General features: G+C 45.1%; 1 protein-coding gene across 7 annotated transcripts in view; it reads left to right on the top strand.

The window, feature by feature from the left end:
* The window catches only part of Adamts9 (ADAM metallopeptidase with thrombospondin type 1 motif 9), a 171,487-nt gene extending 146,474 nt beyond the window's left edge, over positions 1–25,013 (top strand). For 4 of the 7 annotated variants that reach the window (XM_052720258.1, XM_052720259.1, XM_052720257.1 and 1 more), the window contains 4 exons: positions 2,642–2,733; positions 8,654–8,758; positions 19,859–19,953; positions 22,611–25,013. In XM_052720258.1, coding sequence (XP_052576218.1) covers positions 2,642–2,733; positions 8,654–8,758; positions 19,859–19,948 — 287 coding nt within the window. In that variant the 3' untranslated portion in view covers positions 19,949–19,953; positions 22,611–25,013. Of the gene's footprint in view, positions 1–2,641; positions 2,734–8,653; positions 8,759–9,988; positions 10,651–19,858; positions 19,954–22,192; positions 22,568–22,610 lie in introns of those variants that run through there. The other 3 variants (XR_008214349.1, XR_008214348.1, XM_052720256.1) reach the window with 3 other exon arrangements.
* Positions 25,014–25,935: the final 922 nt, after the last annotated feature.

Here is a 25,935-nt window from a genome sequence, read left to right as displayed (position 1 = left end):
TCAGTGCTGACTTGCGGTGCCTAGAGTGTGGCTGGTATAGATCAGGTCTCTGTCTGGTTTATATTGAGTGAGGGAAGGAAAGAGATAAGTATTTGCTCATGGAAGTTTTCACCAATGCGTGTTGGGCCTTGGGGCAGCATCCTAGTAGGCGTGGCCTTGGGACCAGGACCTTGAGGATGTGAAGGGGTTAGCCACTGGGTGTCTATACAGGGAAAGGAATAGAGCAGGAAAAAAGCTTCTGGAGGAGATGGAACAGCAGCTCGGAAACAGTAGCAAAGTCATTTGTAAGACATATCCCCCTCCAGAAGGCTCTCCCCAGCACAGAGTACATGCACACATAGGCAGAAAACTAATTTTATCTGATTGTTGATTTATGGAAGAAAAATGGCTCCAGAATTCCCTTTCCTAACAAGCCTGCCCATGGCCTGATCTCATACTCTGGCCAGCACTCTGTTTCTGCTGGGCACATTAATCATTAGAGCTGGCAAAGACAGCTAAAATATCTCAACACGGTCTCTTGAATAGAGGAAGAACAGGAATAGTGAAGAATTAAATTTTTTCTTATTAACATTGCACCCATAATATTACTCTGGTTTCCTCTTGAGTTAGATTTAAGTGTGATTTGTACGGGGATGTTTTTTATTTGCTGTCAGCTATACAGATTAGGATTAGATGCACTAGTTCTGTGGTTTCTTTGTTGAGAAAAATGCCCCAGGTTTAGTTCATCAGGATGGGGCTCATGACCCTCTCTCCTGAGCAACCTTGCCTTTAAACCCTAATCCACTGAGGACCTATAGGAATTAAGTTGCAGTTAAGTTGCTAAGGGAGGGAGACACATTTTCTTTAGTGATGTGGCCATGGATAATTTGCCCTTTAAATAACCTCTCACCCTTATTCCTCTAAGTGACTGTAATGAAACTTACTGGGTCACACACACACGAGAGGTACGAAAATAAGCGGAGTGTCTGGAAAGAGGAAGGCATTGCGTAGGCATGGGAGGGGAACAAGAGAAGGGAATGGGGTCAATATGGTCAAAAGACGTAATGTGTGTGCATATGTGTATGTGAAGGGGCCATAACCCACGATTATATATAATTAATATATGCTAATGGAAACTTTAAGAAGAAAAGACCCCAGCGAAGAGCCACTAAAGTAACCAAGGATGTCTTTGCTTAAAAACCGGAGTCCCAAATTTCTTTCCAATGAAAGCAGAGTTTGCTGTGGAAAGAGTTAGGCCTGCAGCAGTTCCTGGAAGGGCAGAAAGATTAAAAAAAAAAACCTACTGGGCCACCCCAGCCACCCCAGCCACCCCAGCCACCACAGCCACCACAGCCACCACAGCCACCACAGCCACCCCAGCCACCCCAGCCACCACAGCCACCACAGCCACCACAGCCACCCCAGCCACCCCAGCTACCACAGCCACCCCAGCCACCCCAGCCACCACAGCCACCACAGCCACCACAGCTACCACAGCCACCACAGTCACCCCAGCCACCCCAGCCACCACAGCCACTCCAGCCACCACAGCCACCACAGCCACCTCAGCTACCACAGCCACCCCAGCCACCACAGCCACCACAGCCACCACGGCCACCACGGCCACCACAGCCACCACGGCCACCACAGCCACCACAGCCACACCAGCCACCACAGCCACACCAGCCACCACAGCCACACCAGCCACCACAGCCACACCAGCCACCACAGCCACCACAGCCATACCAGCCACCACAGCCACACCAGCCACCACAGCCATACCAGCCACCACAGCCACACCAGCCACCACAGCTACCACAGCCACCACAGCCACACCAGCCACCACAGCCACCACAGCCACACCAGCCACCACAGCTACCACAGCTACCACAGCCACCACAGCCACCACAGCTACCACAGCTACCACAGCCACCACAGCTACCACAGCCACACCAGCCACACCAGCCACACCAGCCACACCAGCCACCACCTGCAGCCCCTCTGCAGTTCACTGTTTATCCTCCTGTGCATTGTGGAGCTTCAAGGCGCGGCAGCGGGTTAAAAAATAACTGTGGATCAACACTGTTTTTAGTGGCTTTTCTCCCCACTTTGAAACTGTAAGCTAGCCCCAAACTTGAGAAATTGCCATTAATAACTTCAAGATGTGTGTTCTAATTGTTCTACATTCTGGCAAGAATCGGGCCTAGGCCACAGGAGGACAGAGGAAACTTGGGGGATGGCCCCTAAGTGGCTAGAAATACTTCCCTGGCTTCTTGCCCTGTCCTTAAGCCGGGCATGCGGGGTAACAGGAGGTTCACCCGTGCTCAATTACCGCACTTAAGTGATTCCTATTTATGTAGGAATCAATTCTAAGGTCATGTTAAACCTCTTTTTGGCTCCCATGCCCTGTGGAGACGGCAGTCAGTGCTGATAAAGGCCAGGGAAAGAAGCTCTCAAAACCACAAGTGTGGCGGGGAGAACACCAGTGCACATCTGGATCCATTTGCTCACTAATAATTGGAGTTATTTCTTTCTCTCCCATCCCTTCCTCCTCCTCCTCCTCTTCTCCCGTCTTTCTTCTTCATCTCCTATCTCCTTATTAACATCCCGTCCCTCTCCCCTGCCTTTCTTTCTCTCCCTTTAACCCTTTCCCCACCCACAGCCACTGACTTAGAGTTTGCAAGAACAAGTGAAGGACATCCGGTCCCTTTCGCCACTGCTGGGGACTGCTACAGCGCCGCCAAGTGTCCACAGGTATGTCCTCAAGCCTTACGGCCTCCCAGGAATCCTCTGCTCCCCCTGCTTCACAGGCCCCCTCTGTCCGAGTGTTCCTACAGTTAGCATGGTTGATCATGGGGCAGTTTGGCTGCCCTGCCTCAAGGGCCTCGCAAATGCTTTTGGAGTCTAACCCAGGAGTGTGACTCCTAAGAAACGCTCACAGCCACAGGCATAACTTCTGCGTTCAGCAAGATGCGTCAGGCATCATGGCCAAGACTTATAAATGAATCAGATGTGGGATGGCAAAGACTCGGTTCGATGAATAATGGCTCAATAAATGAATACTGCAGTCAGTGGAATGTTGGTTAATGCTTAATGATGGACTTTCCATCAACAAAATGCTTGCTGTGTAGCATTTTCCAGTTTCTATGGTATAAATATTCTCCCTGTGACTGATTTAAACTCTCACTGACAGTATGTCACTAAATGATCTGGTGGTACAGATCTGAAATCTCAGATATTTCGGAAGGATGAGGCAGGAGGATTGGAAGTTCAAAGCCTACCTGGGCTACAGAATGAGTTACAAACCAACTTGGCAACCTAGGAAGTTAGACCTTACCTCAAAAAAAGCATTGGCATTCATACACAAGACCACAGATCCATCCCCAACACCTACCCAAACAAAGAAAGAAAAGAGGAGAAAAAAAATTACATGTGAGCTTCAGCATACCAATTTGTCATTATAAATTCTGATATTACAAGATACAGAAAAACACATGGTATTATAGAAGAGAAACCAATGTCAAAAATATAGCATGTACCATGATCCTATCTGTGTGCTTTGGGTTGCTTTTCAGTGTGTGTGTGTGTGTGTGTGTGTGTGTGTGTGTGTGTGTGTGTGTGTGTGTGTGTATGGTGTGGTGTGTATTGTGTTCGTGTTGTAGTGCTTGGAATTGAACCCAAGGCCTCTTGCATGGTAAACACCTGCCGTACAGCTGAGCTACACCACTAGCCTCTGTTTTCTCTGAAATATTTCTTGAGAGTTTCATGAGTACTGAATTTACATCATTCCAACCCTCCCCTCTCCCTGACACTTTTTAAAATGTGTATTGGTACAGAAAAGATCTAGAAGGAGGGTTTTTTTTTTAATATCTGTGGGGTGTTTAATGGTTTTAAATAAATAAATATTGGAACCGGAGGTCTCAAGATTTACAAGGCATACTTGGGCCTCCTCTGACTCCGTAAATGTTGAGCTTCTAGAACAGTCTCAGCAAATGAGCTGCCCCTTCTTTTACACTTACTCCAAGCCAGGTCATATCTTTGTTGTTGGAAACTTACAATGTCCAAGCCCAAGGAACCCATCGCCCATGAGGAGAATAAAACATCAACAACCGTGACATGACATTCTAAAAGTCCCCTTCGCCTGAGCCTTGGGGCTCTGGAGGTGTCTTGATTCCATCTGTTAGCTCTCCTGCAGATGTATAAAATTCGCAGTGTTCGTACCAGAAATGCAAGCTAAGCGTCTTCCCCTCTTCCTGCCCAGGCTACAGTCACAGGCTTTCTTGCCTCTTCCAAGCCTTTGGGGATATGCTCAGTGTTCAAGTGTTAATCAGCCTGGACTAATTTTGCAAAATGGCCAGTAGCTTTTGCAAGAAGCGTCAGCACTTGGAGTATGCTGAAGAATCCTCTTCTAGACAAGAAAACAGCTCGCTGTTTCCTTTGGTTCCCGTGGGTCTTTGCAAAACTGCCGTTAGCCTGTGCTGGGAGTTTCCCACTTGTGAGCATTCAGGAGTCTGGGCATTAGGATTGGAGGATGCATTCAGAGTCCCAGACATTATCTCTGAAGGATGGGTGGCTTTGTCCCCAGCCACAGATTCCTCCAAACTCACCTGTCCTCAGAGCGTTTTGTGAGCCCCCAGTTTTAGGACAGCACCAGTAAGCATTTTAGAGGCTTGGCGGGGGCGCCCTGTGGAAGAAAGAAAAACAGCATGGGACATAATGGTTAGAGGGGATTTTCCTCCTTCATCAAGGAATTCCAAACGTTTGTAGTGCAGTTTCTTCGGAGCGTGGAGGCTCCAAGCATCCTCTCTGTGTGGCTCGCATTTCAGTAGCTAAGCGGCTGACCCTGCCCTTTTTGGCTGTCTCAGAATTTTCTCATTTCTATGTGCCTATCCTTTAGGAAGTTAATTCTTCAGTAAGTGAAGGGTAATTTGTTTTTATGTATTTTAATAACTCATTTACTAAACTCTAATAAGAAGTGGTTGTTAAGTAGGAAAAAGCTATGCCAGGGAGAGGATTTCTATTTTTCCCTCAGCCAATTCTTTGGACTCTATTAGGTTCCTTCAGGATTCCTTAAAAATTGATTGAGCATTGACCATACTGATGAAAAACCTGAGGTTTTTTTGTTGTTGTTGTTTTTCAATTTTCCAGGGAAAGGTTCATAGGCAGCCTGACGAGGTGCAGCCTGCAACCTCGTGTCTGAAATCAAAGCAGAAGGAAGCTCTGTTTGAGCCTCTGTTTCCTGCTCTTCACTTTGTCTTTGCTTTAAAAACTTACTTTTCAGTCCAAGGAAATTCCTGGGAGCATCACCTCCACAGAATACGGTTTTTTATGCTGATCACGGTAAACTCAGTATTGTTTCCACGGACACTGATATTAATCACTCACCTTTATTGAAAATTTTCTGTTCTTCAGGCATTGTGCTTAACATTCGTAAGACATTAGTGCCGAGTCTCAGCTTTCCATCCCCTTGAGATGAAATTCTAACTTTTCCAGAGCACACAGATGTCTCTGGACAGGCTGGATTTGATTTCAAGCTGTCTGAATCCCTCTCCACTAGGTAGGTGGATCCTTCTCACCCTGGTACCAGGAAGATCCTGCCACATTCTCGCTTGTTGGACAAGAATAGGACCGACCCCTCTTGGTCTGAGTACCTCTCCTGCAGACCTCTGGAGATCATCTAGCATGTGTATAACTCTCCATTTCTCTCCCTCCTAAATCAAGAGTCAGTTGTTACACAAGACAGGAGGGGCAAATACGTCCCACAACAGAGATAGAGACCATGAGGTCTTTTCTTCTCCAGGGTTCTTAGTTTTCATAGTGCCAGTCAGCTAGGATGTTTATGGAAAGTGCAGGTCCTTCAACCAGAAAATTCGGAAGAATGAGGAAGACGACCTGCTGTTGCCTTCAAATGTGTCCCCCTGCTGAGAGTATGGACCCACAAGGTTACAAGGAGCGAGCTCAGTCACAGGCGGCCCAGAATGTTAGTGGCATTGTAAGGACAGGAGCTAGGCCAGCATCTACTTTCTGACCAGATATTGCTTCTGCCGCACAGCAAAACGGTGTGTGTGTGGGTGTGTGTGTGTGTGTGTGTGTGTGTGTGTGTGTGTGTGTGTGCAGGTGGGAGGGGGAAGCGAGCAGCCCTGGGTGACTGTGTGATGTGGGACACTATGGATGGTGGGTCCTGCCCCTCTGAGTAGCAGTGACCATGAGATAAGGAAGCGACCAGTGGGATCTGAGCATGACAGTGTACACACCTGCACTCTCAACGCTCAGAAGGCGAAAGCAGGAAGACACTGCGTTCCAGGCAGCCTGGGCCACATAATGAGACTTTCTCTCCAAACTGTCTTGCTTTTTTAATTTTTAAAACTTGGGAAGGAAAACAAAAGGCCAGCAACAGAAAATTGTGTGAGGAGATTGGCATGGAAGTCCCGGTCTGGCCGTATTCACAGACACCTGGATTGAGACGACTCAGTATAAGGACTGCTAACATCCACACAGCATAGTCATTACAAATATCTAATAATACCTCCTACTGTCTGACAGGCCAGGAGCTAGGTGAAATATGGGGGGAGGGGGGCTCCCATCCCATAACCTCTTTTTCAAAAGTTTGGTCTTATTAACCCATTTTATTGACGGGCTGGGGAAGTAAGCCACTTGTTTATAACCCACGGAAGCAGACGCAGGAGGGGGTGTTGTCGAGTGAATCCATTGTTTACTCCCGAGATTTCTCACTCTGGGCACTTTGGACCTTGAGGTTCAGGGCTGGATAACTCAGAGACAGGGGCCTGTCCTGTTACTTACAGGCAGTCCCACGGAGTCTTTGGTATCCCCCTGTTGAGTAAACCCTTCTCCTGCCACCATCTGGGATGGCTCTAACTGTCTGTAGACATTGCCACATCTCTTCTGAAGACAAATCACCCCCACCGTGACCACGGGCTGCTCACCACACAGATACCCTCTTTCCTGTCTCATGTGCATGGTGCCCCAGCTCCAGAACGGTTTGCAAGTTTCATTTGCTTCTATTTAAGAAACTGGTAGGAAGAAAATTCCAGTGCCACACCTCATCCTGGAGTTTCAGCAGAAGATCTCGAATGTGCTACTTACTGGAAAATCGATCAAGTGTCAGTCACGTTACTGCTGATAACTAGTATAAACAGACAAAGTGATACTGAGCCCCTCCCCTAAATAATTATGATTAGACTAGGCAAATTAGAAAATGTAGGAATGACGCTTGCATTTTGTTTTGTTTTGTTTTTCGAGACAGGGTTTCTCTGTGTAGCTTTTGCGCCTTTCCTGGAACTCACTTTGTAGACCAGGCTGGGCTCGAACTCACAGAGATCCGCCTGGCTCTGCCTCCCAACTGCTGGGATTAAAGGCGTGCATCACCACCACGTAGCAACGCTCGCATTTTGATTGTAGATACTGGTATTTATACTATCGGCCACATGAGATTTTATTTTATGTATTTTTTTATTTACTTATTTCTCCTGGAGTTTTGTTTTTGTTTTAAGACGGGGTTCCCCAGGCAATGCAGATGGCCTGGATCTGACTGCCATCCTCCTGTCTCAGTCTCCTGAGCATTGGGATCACAAGCAGGGACCACCACATCCAATTTATATGTGGCTAATTTCATTTATTCCTAGCTACAGTAAATGAGGGAGGTATGTGCGTTACCTTCCATTTTACTTTTACCCGCGGACTAAGGGAGATCTTGAGAGAGGCTGGAATCAATCTCTCTCTCTCTCTCTCTCTCTCTCTCTCTCTCTCTCTCTCTCTCTCTCTCTCTCTCTCTCTCTCTCTCGGATCTAATCACTGCTGAAGGAGTTAACTCGTTCATACCAGGGTTTGGTTGTGAGTGGCACCTCTGTGCTTTAACTTTTGACAAAGCTGTGGGTTCTCAGTTTGGGGAGAAAATAATCCTGAGAGCATGTTCACGTAGAACATTCTCAGCTGGGAAACCGCCAGTGGTGGAGATGGTTTTGAAAGAGAGGAGAGACCGATACACTGCACTGGCTTCTAAGAGATAAATATCAAAGCGCCCAGACCACACACCCTGGGGGCCTTTGGGAAATCTGTCCCTGGAGTAAGGCTGGGGAAAGCGGGTAGAGAGGTTGGGGGGTGGGAACTTCTTCAGCAGGCCAAACGCGCCCTCTCGTGGACGCTCTGGGAAACGCGCCTCTGCTTTGAACTCACACCCAGCGGTGCTTGGTACACAGTGTGCTTGCTCTTCGCCCCAGGGGAACTGGAAGCCCAGGAAACTTTGGCAGCTAGATCTTGTTAGAAAAATTACACTGTGGCATTTTGGTCGTGAAGGAATCTGATAATTGTGAACAGCATCAGAGTTGCTGTGCTACGGAGGCCGACTGGAGGAAGCTGTGAGAGAGGATTTAGAAGTCAGTAAGAGATGACCGGGGCGTTCACAGTGTTCTAGAGGGAGTTAATCGCCTGCGATCCTGGGTTTCACCATCTGTAAACAAAATCCCCACCTAGAAATCATGAATGTGAAAGTGTGTGGCTCTGGCAATGGAATATAACAAAATACCTTCAAGGATGCGTGGCCATCAAAACTAATTAACACCCTTCTCCTTCCCAAAGTGCCTTTGAAAGTGTCAGCTTTGCTTTGTGTGGTATGTCACGTGGGCTGAAAGTCTTTTGCCCTGGCCTTGTGTTCCAGGGGCGTTTTAGTATCAACCTTTATGGGACCGGCCTGTCTTTAACGGAGTCTGCCCGATGGACATCACAAGGGAATTATGCCGTTTCGGACATCAAGAAGTCTCCGGTAAGACTGCGTATTGCTTGGGGGTGGAGGACGGCCCTTGCTTTCATTTTGTGAGTATGGTGGCTGTGGACTGCAGGAGCCAGTGTGCTTTCCCACTCTTCAAACTCTTTATTCCCCCAAAGTGCCAGAGAGAAAATGTAGAACGTAAATGCAGGAAGGAGTGAGCAGGGGGGTCTCATCTCACCTGGTTGGAGCTTTTCCCACCTGGTAAATGCTAAGCTGTTCAGGCACCTGGGAGGACTACCTAATCAAAAGGGGACCGGGGGTTGGCGGGGTGGATGTCTAGAACACACACAGCTCAAATGTCTTTACTAGTCAATGTAACTCGCCTATATGAACCTAGGAAAATGATGTTTTGTTTTGCTCCTGCTTTGTTCTGCTCAAAAACAATTGCAGTTCCGAGAGGAAGAGGTTATGGGTGATATTTTCTGGGAAGTTAGGGATACCCACACGGCTTCCACAATAATCCACTTTGGAGCCACCCTGCACCTAGCGCACAAGGCGTGCCAGCAACACTGGAGCATATTGGAATGCAGGCGTGAGGGTCCTGGTCTGCTGGGTCCAGTTCTGGAGCTGAACAAGCCCCAGGTGATTGAAAAGCGTGGCATAGCCAGAGAATCAGCCATCCTGTGTACAGTGGAGCCACCTGGGACGTTTAAATGTACCGTCTGGTCCCTGTGACCAGGTTAAGGGATCCAAACCTCCGGGGCTGTGTCTCCATGGTGATTCTGATGGGCAGTGAGGCAGAAACTCCCCCATCCCTTACAGCCCTTCCGGTGAGTTCCAGTGCGAGGGTCCCCTGGAGACATAGGAAGTTTCCCCGTTCCTGTTCAGTTGTCCCTGCACATGTGAGTCATGAAGAAAAGGAAGAGGGTGAACAGCCCCGAGTCCAGAAGGGTGTGGCCAGATGAGGCGCAGCCACCTGGTTAGTTAGGACTGCAAGTTAGGACCGCAAGGCCACGGGAAATGGATTTTTTACTATTTCACTAAGATCATATAGGACGTTTATATACTTTAAAACAGTCTGTCCCCAACTACGGGGGAGCACACCTGTAACTTCAGCAATAGGGAAGCTTCAGTTTGAGGCCAGCTTGAGTTACCTACCTAGACCCTGTCTCCAAACCCCCAGTTCCACAACTACTGATAAGCAAAGGTGATATGGTGCTTATCTGAAATCCATATTTGACTGGTGTCTGTGTTTCTCTTGCTAAATTTGACAATCTTTTCAAGCATGCTGCCTTGGGTTAGAACCAGAAGATGAAGGAGCAAGGCCCCAGGATGGGGGAGGTCCCATTCTGACTTTCTCAGGAAAATGTGTTTCCCGACCCCCTTTTAAACTTCTGGAATTGTATCTGTATCTCAAGTCCTCATTGCGCCACCAAGCTAGTCCGGGATCACAAATCTGAGTCAATGGCCACATTGATTGCTCATGATTTAATCATAAGTATTGCCCTCCCACCGAGAGGAACAGAGACAGTTAAAATGGCACAGTGACCTTTGACTGCACCCTGATATTACAATATCCTTCCCCGACCCCAGATCTATAGGGTTTTTTTTACAAGAAATAAAATTAGTATGTTTTATTGTGTTCATTTTTTGACATGTGTAATATGTCTCAATGACCAAAATTGAAAATTTTAACTGTTTTAGATATGGTTGAATGAAATCATCTTTGTTTTATATACATATATATGTATGTATGTATGTATTTACAATTCTGCTGGACTATTTCAATATGAAATTTCAGCCAGAAATTAAAAATAACTAAAGGCTGTGGTGCCATCTTATGGACATGTTGAGTACTGCAAGGATGTTTCCCACCCGCTGAGAATTTTGCTTGAGCTGCTGAGCTCCCTCTCTCCTCCTCCTCCTCCCCCTCTCCCTCCTTCTCCCCCCTCCCCCTCTCCCTCCTCCCCTTCTTCCCCTCCCCCTCTCCCTCCTCCCTCCTCCCCTCCCCCTCTCCCTCCTCCCCTTCTTCCCCTCCCCCTCTCTCCCCTCTCACAAGCTGGTTTCCTACCTCCTGGCAGTCTAGAGCAGCGCCGCTGTTTTAGCTTCAGAGCAGCACCCCCTAGGGGTGAACTGTGAAAATGGACTCCCAGAACTGTTGTGGTTGGGGAAAAGTATAGCTGGTGTTCTCTTCCTGAAGAACACCTCCTACCTCCAAGACTCAGGGATCATCACGGAGCAGGAAGTGGAAACATGGTAAGAGCCACAAGGTGTGGACATCTGCAGCAAATGTGTTGGAGTTGCTCTCCATGAACTCAAGATGGCTGCGGCTACACGCACCAGCGGTGCGGGCTAAACCTGGATCTGTGGTGCTACTTGAAGCCGGGACGCCACCTCACCCCTGCGGACAAAGTTTCTGTGCACTTCCTTGTACACAGTGGAAAGAACCCTGACACCTGTCTTTACCTGAGACAAATCATGCTTGTCATTCAAATGCAGTGCTTTGCTGGCCCTCAGTAGATGCCCGAAATCTCAGGAAATGCCAAACTCTAAGTATACTAGCTTTCCTCTGTCCGTTCATTCCTCTGATGGCTTAATTTATAAATAGGGCACAGTAAGAGACAAACAACAACTTCTAATAAAATAAAAGCAATTAGAACCACATATTATAAACAAAGATGTGTGAATATGTGCTTGCCTCATCACGTGGTGATGTCGCACGGGATGCCTACGGGCTGAAGTGAATGAGCAAGATCTGTGATGGAGTGTTGGGCTGCGTCAGAGCTCCTCGAGCACAAACCGTGATAGCAGAGCAATTGACGTGATAGCAGGGATGCTCTGAGTTACTAAGGAGCAGGTGTACGTATGCCCTGGGTACATTGGAGAAATGAACGAGTCCCATACCGAGTGGGGTAGAGCATGATAGTGAGAAATTTCATCATCTTCAGAGAGGCATGTATTTTAAAACTTAGGAAACTTTTTTTTAAATTTCTATGTCATATGTCCAAGCCATGCTGTTCAAGCCAGATAAAAGAAACTGCAAAGAGAAAACCCCTGATAGGTACAGGGCTTCCAGAGCTGCTCTTTGTTTGGAAACTTCCACATTGACTCTGGACCCTCCCAGTTTAAGTGGGACAGCAAGAGAGAAGGAGGGTCAAATTTTCCAGGTGTCGATTGAGAATGTGGGCAAAGAGGTATATGCCTGATAGTCCTCCGTGGTGGGCTCTGTCTAACTTGCAACAGTACAGCCATTGGCTGTGTGGTGAAGGCCCTCCATGGCTGCTGAGAGAAGAGGCGGCCTCCATCCATCCTGGAGGGCCCCATACATAGAGTGTGGGTGCTCATCCACATTGTCACCTTGGGTTCTTGTGAAATCAGGGCAGACAGATAGCAGCTGATGCTGTGGCATCTTCACAGACTTGCAGCTGGTTTACTGCTCATTTGTAGAAGCTAGCTGAGGCTGCCTGCTGGAGGTAAAGACACTGCAGGCTGCAGGTTGAACCTGGGGGAGCTGGCCACACCCCACATCGGACTTCCAGGCCAATGCTTGTTTGGAGGGTCGGATGAATTCTCGCTGTCTCAGCTTAGAGCCCTGCATAAGGACTAAATGGACAGAAGCAAGACCATGACTCAGAGGTGAGGAATGAGAGAAAATGTCCAAGTTCCAAGCTTGGGTGCCAGGAACATTCTGGCCCCCTAACTCCAAATGTGCTCAGGGCATAAAAGGGCTCTTCAGGCCTGTTTAGAGGTCTGCCATTGCCCGGTTCACCATATTCAGGACTACCTAGGGCCAGGCAGCTGAAAGGGAGCCCACTTCTGGCTGGTTGGGGTTGGTGCCCGGGGTTTTTCCCGCCTTCCTTATGTGCCTGGGGAATTTTAAGGCACAGGGAGCCTGTTCTCTGGGCCTGCAGTCTACCAGGGATTCCTTGTGCTATAGAAAGGATTGTTATAATAAATAATAAAATATAATAAAATAGTTGCTTTATAAAGTAATGAAAATTATATTGTGTGGAGCAAACAGGCTTTTCCTACCTCTGAATTCCTTTATAACAACTGAGTTAAGAAATGAACATACATGTTTATGCACACATGTACATGATGTAGTAGAACCTCATGTATGTGCATGGTCTGCCCTCCAACTTGTGAAAATCCACTATTCACCAGGTACTCAAGGCATTCCACAGACCTGCAAAGTGGAGTTCTGTAGATTCACCTTTTCTATACATATACATTTCAGTCTGCGTGTTTCTATACATGGAAACCATACAGTGCTTGTGCATCTATCTATATGTACATAGTTGTCTGAGGACTGTGTTTGGGGGGAAATATATGTGCTGTGTTTTGTAGGAAGTTTCAGAAAAAGTTAACTTGGCATGTCATCTTAACCCTAACATTTCATTTTAGGTCCTAAAACTATGTCTTTAATTGTTAATATTGCCTCCTTCCCCTTCCACTAAAGACAGGCAAATGAACATACTTCCATCAAAGATAGCCCCCCCTCTAAATCTCAGGCATCATCTTCCCCAAATCCTATCCACTGAGAAAAATTAAAGGCTTAGTGAAAGCTGAGAATACAAACTATGCCTAATGAGGCTGTGAGTCATTCACTTAATTTATATGCAACAGTTGGAGCTATTATTAACAAAATATTTATTTAAAAGAGAATTAGACTGTAATAAAGAAATAAAAACCAGAGTTTCATTGTATGTCAGTGAGGGCTTCTAATTCCTTTTTTTTTTTTTTTTCTGAAAGAAGCTGTCTCCATGGCAGCCATATTTTTCTTACTGTGTGGTTTGGGGTTTTATTTTGTTTTCAACCTGGCAGCTGCTGGGATGATGACAGGCTAGGACCATCTTTAGCATCATCAGAGGTTAGTATCATCATAGGTAATTTAACTTAGCTCAACTCTTGTCTGTTTTGCCTAAATTAGCAGAGTCTCCGTGGAGGAGATGGTATGCCTACTGTGAAGCCAATATTAACTTGATTTTTTTTTCAATTTATGACTGCCCAGGCCTTTTCTATTCAATGAAGGCAAGCTAGGATGGAGGGCCTCACAAGATTACTTTGTAAGGACAGAGAGAGATAGTCAGCAAAGCTCTGAGTTCAGTCCCCAGAATCCACATAAAAGTAGCTGACTGGGCGTGGCAGCATTGAGATGGGCAGGACCCTGGGCCTCACAGCCGGCCAGTCTAGCCTGTTTGTGGAGTGCCAGGCCAGTAAGAGCACCCTGATTCTGCAAGTATGGAATGATACCAAAGAGTGGCCCCCGGTTCCACACTTACACACAAGCCATGTGTGTGTTTACCTGCACACACAGATACACACACAAATGCCTCCGTGATATTGATAGCTAATACCTGTTAAGCACACAGGTTAAGAGGAGTCCTGTGCCAATGGATGATGTGTGTTTCACTTCAGCAAAATATGAGAAGAGACCTGTTTGCCCATTTTACAGATGCTCCGGAAACCCATGGCTTCCAGAACTTCTTTAAAGAGGCCGGTCCCAAGCCAATGCATCAGTAATCCCAAACCCTGCAACCCAACCAAAGTAACCAATGCATCAGGAAAGAGGCCCTGTTGGCTACAGACCTGCATTCCAGAACCTGTCCTCTGATGGATTGGGAGAGTCTAGGCTCAGCTTAGTGTTGATGATGCTGCAGATGGTCCTAACACGTCAGCATCTTGACAGCCACCAGCCCTCTGCTTACAACCAGTGTCCTGCTTACAGTTCCTGACTGGAGAGCCAGAGACTCCAATATCTACTCCCAGACCTAGCTCAGCACTCGGGAGCCAGGACCAAATGGGTGATGGGAATCCTTTCCCCTATCAGTCACACCCAAAATCAAATGTGTGAAAAGGAGAGAAAGCATTTTGTTCTCTTATTTTGTTGTTAAATTGGCAGGATTTTTCTTTCTTGATCTCTCTTCTCAGACTCCTCCTTCCCACAAAAAAAAAAAAAAGACCTATTCTTCACCCCTACCCCCACCCTGAGACAGGGTTTCTCTGTGTAGCTTTGGAGCCTTTCCTGGAACTCACTCTGTAGCCCAGGCCAGCCTCAAACTCACAGAGATCCGCCTGCCTCTGCCTCCCGAGTGCTGGGATTAAAGGCATGTGCCGTGACCGCCCAGCTGAGATGACCCATTCTTTGCAAGAAATGTCACAACTGGGATGTAGGAAGCAGGTCTTCACGACCCTTGCTCTGGCTCTGGGGATAGAGCCCACAGATATGAGGTAAAAGTGTGTTCGGATCTTTATCCCCAGTCATGGAGGTACAGTATGGTTTTGTTCAAGGAGGCTGCGAGACAGGGCTTCCTTACGTGGCACGGTCAGTACAGAGAGTGGAGTGTGGTACTGCATTGAAGCAGGGGGTGTTTCCAAAGTGTGGAAAAGCATTTAGTGAAACTAATTAGCAAGACGTTTACAGCTCAAAAGAGAATTCAGCTTTGTTTTTCAGTCATCCATCTCATCCATTTAATAGATGTGTGATCAGCATCACTATTAGCCTTACACAGCCCTTGGTCCTAGATGCTTCCAATTTTAGCGAGATGTCATCTTTATATCATGGGGCTTACATTCTAGCATTAAAAAAAAAGTCAAAGAAAATTATCTAGTTGCAGAGGACTTGCAGCAGACAGCTGAGCCAAGGACGTGTCCCAGAGGAAGCTGCCTTCAAGCCGAGTTACGATGGGTTTACCAGGATGGGTGGGACAGAGAGAAAAGATAACAAAAGAGCATCTCAGCCAACAGAGAACGACCTTTGCAAAGGTCCTGTGGAGCAAGGTCACGGAATGTCAGAAATGGCAGTGTGGAACAGAATGGCACAAGACAAATGTGCCTGCATGGACCAGCGCTGACTATGTGGGCCTTAGAGCAGAGATCATCAGCAACCCTTTTCAGTGAAGGGCCAGGTAGAAAAGATTTAGGGTTTTCAGCCAAATGACAGGGTTAGTTAAATCATATGTGTATAATGTGTGTTTATTATTATATGAACATATTAATATATATATGTATATCAAAAGAGTAAAAACATGCACAAAAATGCTCTTAGTGGGGCTGGAGAGGTGGCTCCGTGGTTAAAAGCACTATTGCTCTTCAGGAGTGTTCAGGATTCATTCCTAGAACCCACATGGGGGCTTCTCACCATCTCTGACTCCAGTCCCAGGGGGATCTTCTGCCCTCTTGTGGCCTCCTTAGATACATGCACACACACTCATGTGCACACACACACAGAGACACACAGTGTATACAGACACACACACACACACAAATCCTTTTTTCAAATGTTACTGGTTGAATTCTAAACATACTAATAACTGAGTAACATTTTAAACACAAATCTACTGAGGGGAGACTAGAATATTGGAGAAGAAACATATTTGGTCTCACTAGTGATTTCTATTATCAAGAGTTATGGTAAATATTTGATTGTTGATGCTGATGGGAATGAGGTTTTGTTTCATGTTGCTAAATGCCTTTTTACATAAACAGATATTGCCAAACACTGTTATCTGTTCACAACTATACAATTCTAATTAAGCTTGCTCTTGTTTGCCAGGCATTTACACAATTTTACTAGAGTTTTCTTTTGATGTTTGCTTGTTTAAAAGTGTGTTGATTTGTTTGTGTGTGTGTGTACCTGCCTGTGTGAGTGTTACTCACTAGATGTATGCAGGTACCCATGGAGGCTCAAAAGTGTCAGGTTCCTTGGAGCTAAAGTTAGAGGTGATGTGAGCTGCATGATGTGGGTGCCAGAAAGCCAAATTTGGGCTCTCTTAAAGAGCAGTAAGCATTCTTAACTGCTGAGCCATCTGTCCAGCACCGTGATATCTGCTTTTCAATTAATCATTTGCAACTGAAAATTATATGGAAGTTTCTTGTTAAATAAACTAGATAAATGGATTTTGAAATATGAAATTCTTTTCTCCTCACATTAAAGTCCAGCTCACACTATTAAGTCTGCAGTTTGTGCTCAGGAAACAGAATCATTTTGAGTGTATGTGGAATAGAGATGAATGCAGCTCCTTATTCTAACTTGTGATGGCCCAGGAAGAGTGCTTCAAAAGCTTAACATCACTTGCTGTTTAAGCAATATTACTTTAACATAGTGTAGTGGGTAGTCATTCCAGCTTTGATCTGGAAGTTCCAACCCCCATTGAGGCTTTGTTAACTGTCACGCCTATAAGGCAGGGCCAAGGGAGGACCCTGAAGACCGGAGATCTGGATGGGCCAGCTCTCTCTGTTCCTGGACCCTGGATGGTGGAGGTTGACCGAGCAGAGCTCCAGAGAATACCACTGGACTGTGATACACCTTTCCCAGACCCTGTGACCTACCTATTCCTTCATTTGTAAGTTATGCCACTGATAAACTTTCCTTTTAACTATGTGGAGTGGCCTTAATAATTTCACCAATATCTGGCACCCAACGTGGGGCAAATTCCAAAGGCCTGGGTGGCTCCCGCCCTCAGCTTCATGGTTGAAGACTAGATACTTACAATTTTCCTTAGTTATGATAAAAGATAAGTTAGATATAAAATCTTAAACTCACCAATATAAGATAGATAGGATATCTTCTTTAATATTGTAACTGTAATTCTTGCTCAATAGTTGTTTTGTTATATGTAATTTTACTATGTTAAAGTTAAAACCTTCCTTTTTGAAAAAGAAGAAAAGGGGAAGTGCTGTGGATATCGTTCTGTATAAATAAAGACTGATTGGTCAGTGGCCAGGCAGGAAGTATAGGCAGGACTAACAAAGAGGAGAATTGAGGGAACAGGAAGAAGGAGGGGGAGACATTGCCAGTCACCGCAGGACAAGCAGCGTGTAAAGATGCCGGTAAGCCACGAGCCACATGGCAAGGTATAGATTTATAGAAATGGGTTAATTTAAGATATAAGAACAGTTAGCAAGAAGCTTGCCACGGCCATACAGTTTATAAGTAATATAAGCATCTGAGTGATTATTTTATATGTGAGTTGTGGGACTGCAGGGCTTGGTGGGACCTGGAGAGAAGCTCTCCAGCAACAACATAGCATAAGTTTTACCTATAAAACTTTTTCCTCAGTTATAGGGTAAGTTTCTTAAGGACTACTATGGACTTGGTAGCAAAGATAATGTTCAAAGCCACTAAGGGTTCACTTGTAGTGGCAGGGAACAGTTTTAATTCTCATCTCTCACCTCAAAAACCTTACTCAAAAAAATTGGCTGATGCTAAGTTCTTACATTCCTGTACAATGGGATAAGTCAAGTGTTCGGGCTCAAGGTCTCAACAAAACTAATCTCAAAACCGGGTGGTGACATCACATGGCCTGGGCTCCCAGACCGAGGAAAAGGAGATTGTGAGCCGAGCACCAGCACTCATCTCTCAGCTTCCTGACGGTGGATGCAGTGTGACCAGCTGCCTCGCTCCCCTGCTGCCATGCCTGTCCGAACGAACGAATGTGTGGGACTGTACTCTCAAACTGCGGGCCCCAAAACGACCCGTTCTCCTCCATGTGTCTGCTTTCCTTGGGTGTTTTGTCGTGCCGACAAGAAAAGTGACTGACAGCTCAGTCCCTCTGCTCTGGCTCTCTCTCAGCGTCTTGAACACCTTTGCATCTGAGTCTGTTCTACAGAGACGGGGCACAGACATCCGTTCTAAGGGACTGCAGAATGAGGACTGCCTCCTCAGAGAAACAGCAAGATCTGTCGACTCACCAGGAGCCGGAGAGAAACTCCACAATGTGATCTGTCTGCCTTGCCTTTAACTGACCGGACTCCCGTTCTCAGGGCTTGCAAGAACCCCTACTTCTTGCCAAAGGGGTGGGTTTTTTTAAGCCATGTTATTTCCTCTGTAACTGCTTCTTCAGTTCTTGCTGTTAAACAAAACATACTTAACTCAGTCGGTATATTTTTTTCTTATTTCACTAACAATTGAGCCACATGGAATGTACCTATTCTTGCATTTTTTTTTGTATGTGAAAAAAGCATGCTGTGTTGACATTCTATCTTAAATTTTCCACATTTTGACCGCCGCTTTCTCGTAAGTTGGAAATATTGTGGTAAGAGCTTAGTGTGGTGATATCAGTCCATGTTTCCTTAAGCACATCTGTACTGCCGTTGTGTAACAAACAGTGATTTGTTGCCTGAAATTGATTACAGAACACGCCACATGCCCCTGTCTATTAGAAGCATGACATTTAAAACCCACTGTCCTCATCTTTTTCTTGATGTATCACAGGGCAACAGCCTGGTGGATTAGTTACTTGTCCCATGGCTGGGACAAAGTATCCAGCAAAAGCAGGGAGAGGAGGAAGGGTTTGTTGCGGCTCAGTCTGAGGGTACAGTCCATCACGGGGAGGAAGGCACGGTCACAGCAGTAAGACGGCTATCACATTGCATCTATGGTCAGAAAGTACAAAGATGGATGGAGAAAACGCCATCGTGTTTTCTGACTCTTCTGGGCTGTGATTCAGTCTGAGCTCTGAGCCTGTATTTAGAGTGGGTGTTCCCTCCTCTGAAACGCATCCAGAATTGTGTTTCTAGGTGATTCTAAAATCCAGACACGTCGACAACGGAGATTCACCATCACAGCTGTAGTATGAAATGTTATAATCTCGCGGTCCACCTCGTACTCTCAAGTGCTGGGTTGTGCTGCTGGGATTCATGGTGTGCTGGGCAGCAGCATGAAGCTGGAAACTACTCATTCCTCTTATTACAGCGTGAAAGCAGCTACAGGCTGTCGGTACATAAATGATGCACGCTGGCTGTGCCAAAATTTGAATTTTTTTTTACAACTTTTAGGCGTCAAGACACACTAGTCTTAGTTTGATTTTTCTCAACTGTATAGAAAAGTCAAAACTAACAAGGCATGGAGATGTATATCTACAATCCCAAACCTGGGAGATTGAGGCCAGCCCGGGATGCATAGCAAAACCCTTGCTTTATCTCAGACAAACCAACAAAAAGGTAAAAACCACTCCAGAAGCAGGCAGTAGGTATCTGGACTTGACCCTGTGAGCCTAGTCCACTGGCCTATGCAATTAGACCAGCATGGCTGTGCTGAGTTTCATTTCAACACTTATTACAGGTGCAAATATTCATTTCCCTCCAAACCATGGCAAGCCCCCCCAAATCACTAACCTCCTAAGTCATCTAAGAGGATACCTGTTTTTGCAGGATGGTACCCGGGTTGTTGGGAAATGCGGCGGTTACTGTGGGAAGTGTACTCCATCCTCGGGCACGGGCCTGGAGGTGCGAGTTTCATAACTAAGGTAAGTCCTTCCCCTTCCCCACCTCCCCTTTCATTTTACTCTGTAGCCTAATGATGAACAAATATGAGTGAGTGTCCTTTCCTCCAGACAGGGCTACTGTCAAGTATTATGAAGTTGGCCCAATAGTAACAATCTTGTTTATCTGTCTTTCTGTGCCTGCGGCCACCTGTCCCTCACCCTTGAACCCAAGTCCTCAGGCCTCATACATTCAGTTCCTCTGTATTGCTAGTTGAAAACGCTGCCTGCTGGGCCTCACCTCCAGAAGTCTTACTTCCTAAGGTCTCTGGTGTATCCAGAGACCTATGTTTTGAATATTGGGAATTGTGATGCAGGGGGCTGAGCTAAACACTTGGAGAATATAATAGTCACAGTAGTGCTGGTGTTTGTCAAGCTCCCACTGTGCCGAGCAACTTGCAGGCATAGTTTCATCCAATCCTCACAAGGAAATCGTGAGGTAGAGCTCTTGTCTTATTTTGCAGTAGAGGAAGTTGAGGCTCACAACCGTTAGTTTCCTTAAGGTCACAGTGACCTTCCCTTGCAGGCCCCAGTGACAGCTTACGCCAACAGCATTGCTTTCAATGACTACAGTGTCACAGATTTGCCACTCGGCGTCATCTGAGATCTTGTTGTAAATGCGGATCTTAGACCCCCGCCCTATGTATACAAGAAATCAGAATCTCTATTCTATCACACTCCACAGACGACTTATGCCAACAAGTGCTCCCTCTGCTGGACAAAAGACTAAACTGCTCACTTTTCATTATCCTGGTACCTTCAGCTACATGGTGCAGTTTAACCAACCTTTGTGACTGTCTAACACCTTCCCTGTGACTTCCAGTAGCCGATTCAGTTCCCTCCATAGCTCGTTCCTGTTCCAACACACGAGTAGCTATTTGACAAATATTTAAGTAAACATCAGTATTGAAAGTATTCTTTTTATGTATTTTTTAGAACAGGCTCTTGCTTATTAGCCCAAGCTAGCCTCAAACTTGGGGTCTTTGTGCCTCTGTCTCCCAAGTGCTGGGATTGCAGTTGCACACCACCACATCTTGGCAGAATTGCAACCTTAAATTAGTACTGTTTGTGTTGCAAAGGGGAAAGAAAATACATTAACTGAGATGCTTCTGTGCTGTGCCTTCTTCATAGCTGCATAGGGTTCCACAGTACTATCCTTCTCCATCGATCAGCAGGGAGTCCCTCATGATGCTTCTTCTCGGCATGCCATCTTTTCCACACCCAGGCCTTGCTAAGATTACATCATCATTATAGCTCCTGATTAAATTAAATGCTGTCCACAACCAGTCTGCAAAATAACTCTCCTCGGGCTGGAGAGATGGCTCAGTAGTTAAGAGCACTGGCTATTTTTCCAGTTGACCTGGGTTCCATTCCCAGCACCCACATGGCAGCTCCATCTGTAACTCCAGTTCAGAAATCTGATACTCCCTTCTGGCCACCAAGGGCACCAGGCACACATATGACACCCAGACATACAGGCAAGCAAAGCACACCACACACACACACACACACACACACACACACACACACACACACACACACACACACACACACAAAAATAATAATAATAATAATAATAATAATAATAAATAAATAAATAAACAACACCTCGCCTTACCTCTGGTGGGGTCACATGGTCAGTTCCGAAGTAGGGTGTCTGGAGCCTGAGATCTTGTGCCTACTGAGAGTCACTGACAACTTCTTTTGGAAGAGGATCACTTCTAAGAGGAGGAAGAGATTTGGCCTGGGACTGTAGCTCAGTGATAAAGCACTTTCTCAACATGAACAAGGCATGGGGTTTGACCCTTATAACAGGCACAGTGAACAAAACAATAGTGTGTGAGTTCCAGGGCAGCCTGGGCTAGAGAATAACACACGCACACACGCACACGCACACGCACATGCACACACGCACACACGCAGGAGGCAGGTACTTAGGATCTAAAAAGGGGAGATGGGGTGGAAGCAGGCAAAACTCAGCAGATATACACTAGAGACCCCATTTTCATATGCTCTTTATATCTGCTTTTCTTATATATGTTATCTGTCATAAAATATGGGTACATATGTACAAAATTTACATGTATAAATTCACATGTATGTAAGAAGACTAGAAAGAAACGTCCTAACATTTGAATGTTATCTCAGATGAGCTTTCTAGGCACTGAGCTTTTTTCTCTTTTATTCTTTTGTAATCGTTCTTTTTTTTTCCTTTCTTTTTAAGTTGAGTTCATTTATTTATGTGTGTATGTGTTGGTGCGTGCACAGGCCTCCGCATGCCTGTGGATCTGCGGACAACCCACAGGTGTCAGTTCTCACCTTCCAGCAAGTGCCTCTCCTCACTCTGCCGCTTGCTGCTCTCCTTCTCTGGTGCTGGAGGTCAAACCCGGGACCTCACACTACTAGACAGACACCCCACCACTGAGCTGCATCCCCAGCCCACTTCTGTGTTGCTCGGAGCAAAGAAATAAGTAAAGAAATAACCAAATAAGTAAGAGTTCACTTTGTAACCTGGAGAAGACCCTAAGTGGCACTTGGTAACTCTGCATGTGAAAATGCCTAGTCGCCTGCTCTCGGCTTTCAGCCTTTGGCAGAGAAGGTGTGTAACTCCTGGTTTTTTTGTTGTTGTTTTTTTCTTTTAGGGGCTCTGAAGAGGAAACTATTATGGAATGGATGAAGGATAGTAATTCAATACCTCCACCTTAACTTTGGGTGCATCTGTGTGTGTGTGTGTGCGGACCTGTCTGCTTGTGTGTGTGAACGTGTGTGTATATGAGTGTACATATGCATATATATAAATATATATAAATATATATATACAGATTGAGCATCCCTTATCCCAAAATTTAAAGTCTGAAATGCTCCAAGTTCTGAAACCTTTTGAGTGTCAGCATGAGATCTCAAATGGAAAATTTCATGCCATGAAACTTTGTTTTATACACAAAATTTGTTGACGTACCATGCAAAATTACATTTCTGTCATGTATGTAAAGGTGCATGGGAAACACCAATGAAGTCCATATCCCACGTTCTTGGGCAAGTATTGCTCTCTGCCTGAGTACCCTACTGCTTAAGAGCTATACTAAAAACTCCTAGTAAGCCCAACGCCACTTAAAAGAAAGAAGCATAAATGAATACTATGTTCAGATTTGAATCCCATCCCCAAGGTATCTCATTTTTTTATATGAGAATATCACCAAGTCTTTGAAATGTCCGACATACACACTAATGGTCTCAAGCATTTCAATAAGGGATACTCAACCTGTGGAATACCCTAATGATGTAAAGTTTAATATTTATGTTTGAAATTATTTATTGTGATGTAATATTTTTGTACGTAAAATGATTTTATTGTGACTGCCTGTGCATGACGCCCTCCCTTGCAGTCAGACCGCTGCATTTTACGTACTCTACATTATATGTAGTATATGACAAAGTGACCCTTCATTATCACGGTACACTGTTGTTTACTTTTTACCTGAAAATGTGTTTTTACTGTTACATTTTGAGAATTGTAATTATTTTTTTTAACAATCTAGCTGTCATCAAGGTGCTATGTGAGTTGAATAAGGGTATTTTTGGCAATTGTGGGAATGTTTCATTAGCCAAGAAGTGAGTTAGCAACATCACAGATTGTACCAACTGCTAATTATCGTATCTATTCCGTTTCATGTGATCTCTGGGAAGAAATATGCTGCCTTGGTGCTAATATTATATGTTTTTAAAGTAATCTTCAGAGTAAAAAATATAAACACAATAAAAGGGAGTAACAGATAGATAATTCATAATGGATAAAATCACTTGGCTAGAGTAAGACCCACTATTAACACTTATTTGTAGACATGCCTTTTTTGGATAGTAGCTGGACTCATTGCTTCCTGCTGTTGTTGGTAATATGCTTTACTCTGGTCCATGGTGCCTTGGACTCCTTTCAATCATTGGGAGGGTCCACCAATAGCTTCCTTACATAGAGACACTGGGAAAGGGAGGGTCTCCTGCTGTTTTGTCAAGATCTCCTCAAAGACACCCAAGTTTACCAGTATCAAGACAAAGGATATACAGCAAGATCATAGCCTTAACACCCCTTGGCATACTCATGGCCTTCAGCACCCCTAAGCAGACTCGAGAGAACTACAGAAGCAGATTCTGAGCCATGGAGATCGACCACCTTTTACATGAAAACTTTGGCCAATGATATGACTTCCCTTCAGGCTGTGAGCCTAATACCCTGCCGGGTTTCCTGTGGTCTTTGGCGTTTGTGTGAAAAATAAACTGGCATATAAGACGCCCAAGTCTTTCTGATCTTCCACGAGTCCACCTTTTGTTACTTCTTTCTGAAATGGAAGTGCTGAAGCTGTGGTCACAAGACGTTTTGCCTGAGAAAGCCTGCCCAAGCTTTCCAAGACCAAAGAGATTAGGGAAACCCTGACAGTATTCTCCAACTCCACAGAAATACCAGAGCACAGTATACTCAGTGTATGAACAAGTGTCATCCTCTATTGTTAATATATGTGAAACATATTATAAATAAATATCGTGACCACATCCAAACCATGTATGGTTCTCTTGGCTTCTGGTTTGTATTTGATTAACATTCAAATACAAATGTCTCTAGGGTTTTTTTCTCTATATTTTTGAGATTATAATGTATTACATCCTTTTCCTTTCTTCAAACCTTACTGTCTTAGGGTTTCTACTGCTGTGAAGAGACACCATGACCAAGGCAATTCTTATAAGGGAAAAACATTTAACTGGGGTGACTTACATTTTCAGAGGTTTAGTCCATTATCATCAAGGTGCTACATGGTGGAGTGCAGGCAGACATGGTGCTGGAGCTGAGAGTCCTACATCTTGATCAGTAGGCGACAGAAAGTAGTCTGTCTCACTGGGCGTGGCTTGAGCATATATGAACCCTCAAAGCCTGCCACCACAGTGACATACTTCCTCCAACAAGGCCACACCTCCCATTAATGCCACTCCCTTTGGGAGCCATTGTTGTTTTTATCTAAGTTGTTCTATTAACCAATAAAGATTTGGGAGTAAGATATTGGAGTGGTGTCTTATTTAGTTTCCATGAGTCTGTGTCTATAGTTTGCATTGTTGTTGATACCCCACTCTATTCTATCCTGGTCAGATAGCTGCAGGATATTATTTCAATTGTCTTATATTTGTTGAAACGTGCTTTGTGTCTTAATAGGTGGTCAATTTTGGAGAAAGGTCCATAAGTTTCTAAGAAGAGTGTTTTGGTGAAATGTGCTGTAGGTATCTATTAGGTCCATTTGATTTAGGCTGATATTTAAATCCATGGTTCTTTTTTTGTTTAGTATTTTTTCCAGATGACCTGTCTATTGGTGCAAGTGGTATATTGAAGTCACTCACTACCACTATGTTGGGGTTAACCAGTAGTTATAGACTAAATAGTATTTCTTTTATGAAATTGTGTTTAGTGCATATATGTTTAGAATTCTACTATCCTATTGATGAATTTTTTTTCCTTTAAGGGATGTAAAGTGACCCTCTTTGCTCTTCTGGCTAGTTTTGACTTGAAGTCTATTTTGTCTGATCCTGGGTAGCCAGCCACACCTGCTTGTATCTTAGTTCCCTTTGTTTTGAGCATCTTTTTCTACCCTGTTACCCTCAGATGGTGTCCGTTGTAGGTGAGCTGTATTTCTTAGAGACTGCAAACAGATAGCTCTTGATTTCTTCTAATCCTATCTGCTCTCCTGTGTCTCTTAAGGACTTGAGACCATTGATATGGAGTTATTATAGAACAATGTACATTAACTCCTGTGTTTTGTTTTTTTGTGGTGTTTTCTTAGTCTTTTTTTTTTTTATTAACTATCCTAAAATTGTTTGTTTATTCCCTGTGACCTCTTTGGTATGCTTATCCTTGTCTTCAGACTGAAGTATTCCTCCCAGCATCCTACATAGAGCTGGCTAAGGGTCATAAATTCTTTCATCTGCTTT

The sequence above is a fragment of the Peromyscus californicus genome, unplaced genomic scaffold, assembly GCF_007827085.1.
Source record: "Peromyscus californicus insignis strain IS unplaced genomic scaffold, ASM782708v3 Scaffold_6__1_contigs__length_162567912, whole genome shotgun sequence".
NCBI lineage: Eukaryota > Metazoa > Chordata > Mammalia > Rodentia > Cricetidae > Peromyscus > Peromyscus californicus.
Note: the sequence above shows the minus strand (reverse complement) of the source record. Positions and strands in the feature narration are given on the sequence as shown.